The sequence below is a fragment of the Prunus mume genome, linkage group LG6 (assembly GCF_029339155.1).
Source record: "Prunus mume cultivar Tortuosa linkage group LG6, ASM2933915v1, whole genome shotgun sequence".
Taxonomy (NCBI): Eukaryota; Viridiplantae; Streptophyta; class Magnoliopsida; order Rosales; family Rosaceae; genus Prunus; species Prunus mume.
In genome coordinates, this window is record NC_142703.1 from 19900707 (window position 1) to 19912794 (window position 12088).

The 12088-nt window shown below is 37.6% G+C and overlaps 1 protein-coding gene across 1 annotated transcript; it reads right to left on the bottom strand.

Annotated features, from left to right (window-relative positions):
• Positions 1-1053: 1053 nt before the first annotated feature.
• On the bottom strand, positions 1054-3639 carry LOC103335795 (shikimate O-hydroxycinnamoyltransferase-like). The gene is made up of 2 exons (XM_008238820.3): positions 2533-3639; positions 1054-2124 (listed from the first exon to the last, which is right to left on the bottom strand). The coding sequence occupies exons 1-2, from the start codon at positions 2956-2958 to the stop codon at positions 1210-1212; spliced, it is 1341 nt and encodes a 446-aa protein (XP_008237042.2). The 5' UTR covers positions 2959-3639; the 3' UTR covers positions 1054-1209.
• Positions 3640-12088: the final 8449 nt, after the last annotated feature.

Sequence of the window (12088 nt, forward strand, 5' to 3'; positions counted from 1 at the left end):
TATGATAGTACGGCCAGCCGTGTGGTATAGCACGAGTTATACTGGAGAAGAAAAGGACCAATATGTATACCGGAGTTGAAAACAAAAGGTCAGTGTTAGTGGTATTTAAGGGTTAACCAAAACTATGTAGAGTACCTCTGATCAATCATAGATTTGATGTTTATTGCACGTTTGGGTCTTTTTAGAAGACTCATCTTCCTCTTCATCATTGTAATTCAATATTTGTAATAATCCTTTAGAAATCATCACCAGTAACTAAAGAAGAAGTGTAATAAGTTATTAAAACTTGAACACTAACCTTGTTCTGCCATTGTATGAACACTTGAGAGAGAGTTCTTCTCTAAGATAACCGATTTCCTTAGCTCAATATTCTAGATGGGGTGAATATCTTGATGAGTTGTGTATATTGGCTCTTAGAGGGAGCTCTTCTGTTTATACGCATCACTCAAGGAGTCTTGCCCATCGAGAAACTCCTTGAGGTATCCTTATTGCAATAGAATGAATCCCAATTCTAACAGAACTAGAAACCCCTTTAGCCTTGTAATCCAATTAAAACACTGATACAAAGTCTACTGGATGAGATTAGTTTGAGTCCTTGATTAATCAAGAAGTCTTGCAATCCGACAATGATTAGAAGACCACTTTATGTGAGTTTAAGATAGTAAACTATCTTACAAGAAGATGATATAAAACTGGTTTGGCCACATACCAAATCTCATATATAAGTGATTTTTACAGTTGTAGTGCAGGACGCTAGAAGGTTTGTCTTAAAAAAGAAATGAAAACGAAAACAACGGGCTTATCCAAGATCGGGTTTAGGGTTTTATCTGTTTGGCAAGTGCTTGCCCCCTCTTCCACCCTGATATCTACTATGTATCTCACATCTTCTTTAGATATGGTTTTGGCAACTTCATGACAATAATTGGTAAACATACCAACCCTGATCCGAATAATATACAATAGCACTCAAATAGACATTCATTATCAATGCAATTAAGGAAAGTAATTAAGACTTGGCATATTCTAACATAGTTCTACGGATTCAAAAACGAGTTCGGGGCAAGATTTTATTGATGATATATACTTCGATCTGGTAAATCATTGTCCGATGTTTCAGAATCGTCGGACTTCAAATTCAAACTACCTTAAAGATGAAGAGAATGACAGCGATTCAAACTGGACAGGACCAAATTTCTCCATCTCGACTCCTTAGATGTCATACAACAACTCGGGAAATGATTTCATGTGCTCAGATTGCAGAGTAATAATCAGCGACAAGCTCCCATCATTAGTTGCACTTGGCAATAACAATGCCATCCCATCCCATGGATATGCACGAGCAGGCCCGATGAAAATGGGTCGACCCCAACCAAAATCAGCATCATGAATCGGCAGCCTCATCCAAGTGTTTATTTGAAGATGCGGGCTCCAAATCGGACGAAGCCCGACAGGAGGTTGGGAAAGACAAGGAGTTTGAAGCTCAAGATCAAGATAGTCAAGGGCTGATCTAAGATAATTGTTGTCCATCCGCGCCAAAGCATTGTGAATACAACTTGCAGCATACCACGTTGGTTTCGACTGGATATCCCCTGCTGCAGCGATGTGCTCAGTTCTAAAAGAGACGTTGCCGAAGAAACCAGCCGGGAGTGGGGGTTGCAATCTGGACCGTCCATCAGTAGGAATGCGTACTTTGGTGTTTTGATCATCAGGAAGTTTACGTGCCTTGCAAACACATCTCCAAATGTGACCTGCCAACATCTCAAATGTGGTAAAGTTGATTGGATTACTATTGTTCCCAGCATCTTCCTTAGACTTGGATTTCAAGATGTTGAGCTGCTCACGCGTCAATCTAAAACTGGACGCGGTAACTTTAGTAGTTTTTTGCAGATCATAAACTAATTCCTTTTCTGCACTAGTTTCGAATTCAGTGTGGTGGAATGCAGGCTGAGGTGGGTTTCGGGCACGAAGTAAGGTCCTGTCCATAAAGGGTGGATTAATCTTTGTGACATCACCACGAGCAATAGCAGTCCATGTATTCACGAAGTGGAGAGCAGAAAATCCATCTGCTACGGTGTGGTCCATGGAAACACCAAGTGACACACCACCACATTTGAAGTACGTGACCTGCATATATATGTAGCAGTAAAATCCAGAATCATATATATATATATATATATATAGTTTATTTCTATTCAGCATCCCTCAAATAATTTTATTTGGTAGACAACTTGTAGGTCCTCGACTAATTTTATTTTAATGATCTAAACATAGACATCTAGTTATGACCAATAGACCAATGCTCAATCAATTAACGATCCAAACTCTGTTGAATATTCAATGTTTTATGTGGTTTAAGGTTTTTGAAGGTGAAAACTCTCTAAAACATTGTACATCATCTTACAAATCGTTTCCAAACTCAATATGAACCGTCCACAACAAACAGCTTGCCATTCATTCTGAACAATTACAAATGCCATGCCTTCAATATTAAATCATTCTACTCATGGAACTTGGATGATAATTATTAAATACCTGAAACGCAAAAAAGGGAAATGAGGATATCCCACCAGCGTAATCAACACCGGGGATGAGCTCACGAAGATTGGGGTTGAGCACAAAATCACCAAAATCATCAATGGCAGAGATGCTCTCTGCCACAACAAAGAGCACTCCCTCCGCATTGCAATCAATCTCCATACGGCCATTCTGGTCGTTGAGCTTGTAGCGACCGGCCATGGGGTAGAAGGGCACAAGGGCCTTGCTGAGGGCTTGCTTGAGCACTACTAGGTCAAAGAAGTTCTCGTCGCCGGTTGATCTGTAAAAGTAAACAGTTGACGTGTCATGGCGAGAATATTCTAGGTCCAAGTTGGAGAGCCACAACGAGCCTCGGGGCGTCGACTCTTCTGCTGGCTTCACCATCGTGGACTCTTTTATGCTCACTGTCACCTTCTCCGCCATCTTTTCTTATTCTTCTGTTTCCTTCTTCTTGGGTTTTCAAAAAGAACACAAGTACGCTCTTTTTTGTTGTAATAAGAAGAAAATTACAACTTCTTTCTTGTGATTACAACTTACAACGCGAACCCAGGAGTAGAACTAGAACTATATGGACCAAAAGTGAAAGTCGAAATCGAAATTGAGGAAAAGATATCCAAATCAAGAGAAGAATTTATTCTTAGAGAGACCCCAAAAGATACAGCTAAACTTGAGACCACTCGCGACCGGCCAATTATTCATGGTGTGTGGAGCATTCGGTGGATGATGGATCCACCACAGCTATATTGGTAATTGGGACTTACAGTGTTACGTGGAAAGAGATCTAGCGCAAGTCCGTTTTCTGCATGCAATCGACTGATTCACGCAGAGAAAAAAAGGGGTTAACAGGACTGCAGGCCATCTGACTCTTTCACATGTCCTATGTTTATTGAATGGTACACTAGTCACGTGTTGTACTTGGAACATATAAAAATTTCTCCATTTTTTCACCTTCCAAATCTTAGAAGGGAGAGTAATAGTGAACGTCGAAACTGAGGAAGGGAGAGTATGAAATCCAAATCTTAGAAGAATTTCTGACTAACAAGTAACATTTAATTTCTCAAACAGTTGAGATATTTCAAACCCAACAAACAATAACTTGCAAAAAGCTGTGGCTGTCCAACAATATGCACAACATTAATTTAATGGTCCCGATAGATAGTTCTAGGTTTAGGCTAACCTAAATTGAATTTAATGGTCCTGATGGACGATGGTCCTTTCGTCCAGACTAGCATGAGCTGTATTCTAGGTGACTTAGTTTTTGTAGCCTAAAATAATACCACTGACCACGTGACCATCCTCATCCCAGCCAATAAAATCTCATTAACAAACCTACCTCACATGTCTGACCAATAAAATAAAAAAATAAAGACTAACCCCACACACAAATAAACAGTGCCGGTCTTAAATTTTTCAGGACCAGGACAAAAGTAAAAATTAGGCCCATATATATATTTAAACATAGTGGTGAACTCACTCTTATTTTTCAACCAAGATCTAACCTGTTCAAATTAACTAAAAATTTAACATTCAAGCCAAATAAATTGTATCAATTCAAACTTCAATATATAAAAATTTAGAATAAAAGGCTATAATATATAAACAAGATAAATACTTATAACAATTCAATAAGTTCTTTTTCATTCAGCAACAAGCAACAGGCCAAAAAAAATAATTCTCTAAATGCTGAATAGCTGAAGCAAAACAACATCAATCTATTTGAAATCCCTTTGCATCCTTAGCAACCAGTAAAACAAAAATGTCTTTACATCCTGAATAGCCAAAGCAAACTGTAGCAACCTATTTGAATCTCTTTGCATCCTCAGCAACCAGAAAAACGAAAATGTATTTTCTTCCTCAATAGCCAAAGCAAACAACAACAGCCTACTTGAAGTCCCCTTGCATCCTCATCAACTAGCAAAATATCAACATCACCACCTGCAAGATAAGGTGAAAAACAACAAAATTACAACTAAAAAAGTATTATTTAAATGATTTTCTTCTTGCATTTTGAGAAGCAAAATCCTCAATGATGCTTTCAATTCAAGCTTTTCTAACATCTCATTTTCAATGGATAAGATTGCTAGCCCATTTAGCCTTTCTTGTGACATGGTAGACCTCAAGTAAGATTTCAATAATTTTAATTTAGAAAAGCTTCTTTCTGCAGATGCTACAGTCACAGGTACAATCAATAGTATTCTATAGGCAATCAAAACATTTAGAAAACAATCCATATCTTTTACAAACTCTACAATTTCAAGTGTTGTGTTTACTGTTGATGGTAAAAGATATTGCAACATCTGTAACTCTGAAAACAAATCACTTGCATCAACATCAGAAGACTCACCATTTCTTAAATTAGTTTCAAGCTTCACACAACAATCTTTCAATTCATCATCATCTAATGAAGTTAACTTCTTTGAATTAAACAAGAACCCAAAAATACCATCATATGTTTGCATTTGTTCAAATCTACTCCTTAATGAAGAAAGAGCCATATCCACTACACATATGAAATAATTGACTCTAAATGATTCTTCAACTGATTGTACTGTCTCATCATTGGCATTCTCATCAAATTGTTTCTTTCTATGACTTTGACATTTTTTAGGAAATTCAGGTTCAATCCCCATATCACAAGCAATAGTTTTAGCTTCAATCATAGCATATGCAAATCCATTTTCTCTATAATTCTCAAAAAAAGAAATGAGTCCTTCCAAATTTTTTAAAGCAACATCAATGCACACATATTTAGATTGTAACTTTTTGCTGACTAAGTTAATTTTCAACAAAATATCATGCCAAATAACCATGCCTAACAAAAACTCAAAATTTTCCCGTTCATGTGTTGCCAAACTTTCAGCTTCACTTTTTGCTTTAGCATCTTCACTAGTTTTTGCTACTTTAAATAAAGCTTCTTTTATTTGAGCAGCGTGGAATCTTATTGCTTTAACAATCTCTACACGACTTTCCCAACGTGTAGTTGACAATGTTTTGAGAGTTAAACCATCTACATGATCTTGTAAAATCTTCCAATGTTTTGTAGAATTAGCAAAAACACAATAAATGAGTTGAACCACCCCAAAAAAGGATTTCGCTTTCACACAACAATTTGCCATATCACATAGTGTTAAATTAAGAGAATGACAACCACATGGCATGAACAAAGCTCTAGGATTTATTTCAAGTAATCTTCTTTGTAGATCAACCAAAGGGTTTTGAAGATCCACATCATCCAAATGATGTGTTTCGGTTAAAAAAGGCTCTCTATGGTTTGAAACAAGCTCCTAGAGGCATGGTATGAGAGGTTATCCTCTCATCTTCTAGGAAATGGGTATGTTAGAGGGTCTGTTGATAAAACTTTGTTTGTGAAACGGTTTAAAAAGGATGTCTTGATTGCTCAAGTGTATGTTGATGATATTGTGGTTGGTTCTACCTCTGATTTGCATGTTCAAGATTTTATTCATGTCATAACTAGTGAATTTGAAATGAGTCTTGTAGGTGAGCTTAACTATTTCTTAGGTCTTCAAATTAAACAAAGCCATGATGGGATCTTTGTATCTCAATCTAAATATGCAAAAAATCTTGTGACAAAATTTGGTTTGGAGGGGGCAAAATCTGCAAGAACTCCAATGAGCACTAGTGCTAAGATTCATATAGACTTGCATGGCAAAAGTGTGGATCAAACTCTCTATAGAAGCATGATAGGAAGTCTTCTCTACTTGACTGCTAGTAGTCCTGACATTTCTTTTAGTGTTGGTGTGTGTGCTCGGTTTCAAAGTGATCCAAAAGAGTCTCACTTGTTTGCTGTTAAGAGAATCATTAAATATGTGAGTGGGACTATTGAGTTTGGGTTGTGGTATACCTATGACACTTGTGTCAATCTTGTTGGGTATAGTGATGCCGATTGGGCAGGTTGTAGTGATGATAGGAAAAGCACTTCCGGGGGGGTCTTCTATGTAGGCAACAATCTTGTTGCTTGGCATAGCAAAAAACAGAATTCTGTCTCCTTATCCACTGCTGAAGCAGAGTATGTTGCAGCTGGGAGTTGTTGTACTCAACTCCTTTGGATGAGACAAATGTTGGAAGACTATGGTCTTGCTCAATCATCCTTTCTAATCTATTGTGACAACATGAGTGCCATAGATATTTCAAAAAATCATGTTCAACACTCTAGGACTAAGCATATAGACATTAGGCACCATTTTATTAGAGATCTTGTGGAAGACAACATTTTATCTTTGGAATTTGTTCCATCTGAAAAACAGCTAGCAGATATAATCACCAAGGCCTTGGACTTTCAGAAACATGTTACACTTCGGTAGTCCATTGGCCTTTGCTCAATTGATTGATTAGCTGGTCTGTTCTTTGTCTTCAGCACATTTCAAAACTGTTGACTAGTCATCTTGCTTGTAGTTGCCTAGTCAAGTCCAAAATTTTTTGTGTTATATTTTGATGTTGATATGTCACTGTTCATATCTCTCATTTCTGATGGTGTGAATGATTGAATGTTTTTGTGCTTTGTCTGACTTGTGCATAATCCCTTTTCTTGTTTAAGATGCTATTAGATGAGACTTAAATCGTGCTATCTTGTCCTCTTGGTGAACCACGTATCTCTGCTTCATTTTGGACTGCTCTTGTTATTATCTCTTAGCTGGTCTCACTCTCTTAGCCAATCTATTTAAAATTTAAAAATAAAAAAAAAAAAAAAAAAGGAAGTGTGACCAATGTAGTCACGGCTCTAGGACGGTATAAGGTGTTTTGATTGAAGAATCTAGAGCAAAGAGCCGTAAAATTGGGCCATTCAAAGCACTTATGTTCGGGATGTGCAAGTAACTCAAAATAAATCATCAAATATTTTGCCATTAGAGAGTGATGATTTTTTGCTGTGAGCCCATACTATGATCATGTCTTAAGAATACTTTGTATACATGTTTCTCCAAGAGAGATAAGATATCATCTCTTGTGTCCCTTGGCTCTAAACCTCCTTCTCTCCTAAATATGCCTTGTCTCTGAGCATGAATTGCATCTCATTGCCTATCTCTCAGAGTTGATTGTCTATGTACACTGCATATGGTTTTAATCTTTTCTTCTTTTTCATTCCCTTTCCTTCATGTGTTGAAGACTTGGTCTAGGCTATTGTGCTAATGCAACTTTGATCACTTGATATATGTGCTAGTTCATGCTTGTGTTTTTAGAAATCAAAACCTTGTCTTTCACAGGGTCGATATTATTTGGTGTTTGTCATACTGCTGTTTTGGTTGACTAGTCATCTTTGCTTATGGTTAACTAGTCATCTGGGTGTTTTGCATTTGATACTCGCTCTGGTTTGCATTAGTTGACTAGTCATCATATTTGTGGTTGACTAGTCATCCGGTTCTGCCTGTGTCCATTTTGCCTGTGTTGACTAGTCATCTTTATCGTGTTTAACTAGTCATTGTCTCCTTACCAATGCGTCTTTTTCTTTTCTTCGTTTTGGCGGTTATTTTTTTTTTCATTTTTGGTTTTGAGCGGTTTTTTTTGGGGTCGTGTCGTTTGCGTCTTTTTCCTTTTTAGGTCTTTTCTTTTCCTCTTCTTCCTCGTTTTCGTTTGCCTCTTCTCTCTCTCTCTGTTCTCGACAGTCTCATCTTCTTCTCCATTTCAGTTTTTTTTTCTCTTCGAAATTCATTCCCGCTGCTAGCCATGTCTTCCTCAAAGCCTATCCTCACTTACCACCGTCGTTCCAAATCCAAATCCACTGAGAGTGTGGATTTCATTCCCTCAATTCCTAGGGCTCCTAGAACCCTTCCCTCTTCCTCTGTTCCTGTTGGAGATTCCTCTCCATTTGTGTCTTCTGAGGCTGCCTCCTTCTTTGATGAAGTTGTCTCCAAAAGGAAATTTGTTCCTGAGAGGTCTTACCAGTTTGATGCTATTCCTTTGGCTGCTCAGGAGTTTGCAAATCAAATTTTGGAGCACTACCACCTTCATGCCCTAAACTCTCTCTCTGGTAAGTTTAATGCCTCTGTAATTCAAGAGTTTTACTCTAACTTTCCTGCTGATCCTAAGGAGTCAAAGTTTCAGATAATTGTTAGGTCAGTCCCCATTACTCTGAGACCATCTGTTATCAATCGGGTCTTAGGTTTTCGATCGTGCCCTGGTTTTGATTATGCGAAATTTGCTCTTGCTTCTGCTGATTACTCTATTGATCTTTTTAAATCTATGGCATACACTGATCAATCCATGCCTTTGACTTCTAAAGGTCTGCCTATCAAGTCTTACCTGTCACCGTTTTATAAATTTTTGTGGGACTTTATCCGTCATAATGTTCTCCCCACTGGGAACAATTCTAATCCCACTCTTGCTGCCTGTCAACTCATGATTTCCATGGTGAATCATGATAAAATTCCCCTTGGTGATATCCTTTATAATGTCATTCTTGGAAAAACCATTGGTCATGGTACCAAGCACAAGGGGACTCTTGTGTTCCCTTGTCTGATTCAGCGCCTTTGTGAGAAAAATGGGGTGGTATTTCATGATTCCGATCGTGGCATCCTCCATTGCTCCTTATGGCAAGGCCTCTGCTGCCCTTAGCCGAAAGTTTCTAGAACCTTTCTCACTGTGTCGTCCTTCCTCCGAGAATGCCTCTCTCGAGATCACCGCTACCAAGGAGGAGTATATTCAAGATCTTTTGAGCCGCATTCCATCCACTTCGATGCTGCTGCTGCTGCTACTGGGCTCCACCACTGCTGAGGACTCGGATGACTCTGTGGATTCTGGTGGCTCTTTGGTGTTTTAGCTTGGTGTTGCTCTTGGCTGTGTCCTTGTTAGGAAGCTTAATTCTAGATAGGTTGTGCATTTTGCTAGGGGGGATTGTTTTTGTAAACACATTTTGGGTAGTCTATGCATTGTGATAGGGGGAGTTGTTCTGTCCTGTTATTGAACAACTGGTATTTGACTAGTCATAACTCTATATTCTGTACTGTTTTAAACAACTGTTATTTGACTAGTCATCCTTCTCTGATTATATTTTGTAACCCTTGTTCATATATGCCTATCACTCTGTGGTTACTCACTTTTGTATGTTGTTTCTCTCTCTCTGCCTTTTTGCACTTTCCTTATCAACAAGGGGGAGAACACTCTCAACCCCACATTGCACATTGTTTTAAAATTTCTGTGATAATATGCTTGTTTTTGTGCCGGGAAGATTGGTTGGTCTTGCAGGTATCTTCATTTCATCGTCTCCTTAGTCTCGATTTTGGGTTGAGTGTTCTTAGAGAGTGTGTTGTCAAGGAAAGCCAAAAAGGGGGAGATTGTTAATGTATGGTTTTTACTATTTTCTTTTGGCTTCCCTTGACAACTTTGTAATAGGATGTGTAATGTAATTTATCAAGCTCAAGTCTAGATTAGGGAAAACTTTTATTGGTGCTCTTCTCTAATCTCTGCTCTATGGTAGCTCAAGCAAGTTAACAAAGGTATTGAGCATTGCATATCATTACATTAAACAGTCTTCATAAAATGATGACTAGTCATCCGTTTCTCATATGACTAGTCATCCTTGCTTCCAGCTGGATAACAAACTGTTTTGTCCTATTCCTCTTTCTCTCTCTCTGCTGCCATCTATGGTTTTCTGACCTAACGAATTTTTGGCTGTAAAGGCCACGATTTTGGTCATTTGGCGGCTGTCTCTTTTGCGTGGAATTTTCGGGGAAAGATTGTTTTGCTTTCTTTCTCTTCTTCCTCAAGAGAGAACCATATATTTTCATCTATGAGTTTTTCAATTGATTTCTTTTTGAAAAACTGCTTTTGAAAACCCGAATCTGCATCTAGCTATTCAAATCATCTCTCATTTATATCTAGGTCAGATTCAAGACTGATTTCTTCAAGAGTATGGTTTCTTGAAGAAATTGGTCATTCTCCTTTGAATCCAAATATTGGTTTTGGTCCGTGTTGGAACTTGCAAGCTTGTGCCATGGGATGAACGAGCTGGAGAAGGAGCTGCCATTGCCATGAAGAACTGAGCTTCAAGTTTTGCTAAGTTGGAGAAGAAGATTGCACAAAGGAGGTATTGCTCATATTCCTAAATAGACCTAGGTGAATCTTGAGCTTGGTTGTGTTTCCTTTGTAAGAATCTTTTTCTACTTAGTGGAATGCCTGGTCGGTTGATGACTCCCAGTTTTTCCCAATGGTGGGTTTCTGGGTGAACAAAATCTGTTTTGCATATCTGTAATTTTTCTGGGTTTGTGTTCTTGGTGGTTGACTAGTCATCTTTATCTGTTGTTTGATGTTTGCATGATTTTGATGATTTCACACACTTTCACATAGTTGTTGCTAGCATAGGGGATGCCTAGATTGATAGGTCCTTCTGAGTGCCTAGGTTGTCACTAGTAATTTTCTAGGGTTGAAAGTACATTGTGGCATGATCTGTGTGTTCTCTTGATTGTGATTGTTCATGACTAGCAGTTGACTAGTCATACGTGTATTTGGTTAAGGTTTAAAGTGTGTGAAGATTGCTATGTTGTTTTGTCTTGTTTGTGTAATTAAATTTACCATTTGTCACCTAAGTACCAATTTCACCTTCCAGTTTTTTATTTTTTTTAATTGCCTTTGTTGGCTTTATTATTATTTCTTTTAAAAATTTAAAAACCTAAAATTTGTCTATAAATACCTCTCCCACTCATTTCATTCCATATTTCAGAAATCTTGTTCTTAATACGTGTCATATATGGAATATTGTCTCTAAATAGTAGTTTAATTAAATTAAACAATATATAGTTGTGGAATGTATGAGTGTTGTACTATAATTTTTCTCAAAATAATAAAATATGAAGGACTCTAAAATATAGCCCTGCATGGTTGGAGATGGAAAATTTTAGCTCTGCACTATTCTTTAAAAAATTAATATTTTGAGGGGCTAAATTTTTAGCCCTGGACTACATTTAGCCCTATAGCTAGAGATGACCTTATATCTTTTAAATTTCCCAAGCAATAACTGCCTCGCATGCACAGCACGTGTGACTGTACTAGTTTCAATAATAAAGCGGATTTGTTACGGGGAAAAAAAGTGTAATTTATTCTCAAAAAACATTTGAATTGTTTACATAAAAGTTATGATTGTTTACATAAAAAGGGTGATTATTGTTTTTTAAATTAAATTTTAAGCACCTGCGTGCACCTCATATGAGGAATGTCTTTTGGTTGAGGTTCTCTATGGGAATATCTACACTTTAATGTCTATGTAATAGGCAACGGATATTACCCGTGGCCTTTATATATTTACCGCATCGGATCTATTATAATCCCCGATGCTACAATGTCTCCCGCGTGCAAAAAGTGTGTTGACCCCCGATGCCTAAACTTGCAACGGCATTAGTAGTTTTAATAGCTCTGATGCTAAATACAATTTACAACGTCATAATTAACTAATGCATTGAAGCTTTTTCTGACTTACAACATCACAAGCCACATAGCGTTTGTTGCCACTTATATTCTACATCATTGGTTTTTTACATTATGCTGATGTTACTTCTTGTTATAGGCATCAGTTGTCATTGGAGTGCTATTGTTGTTTTAATATTTT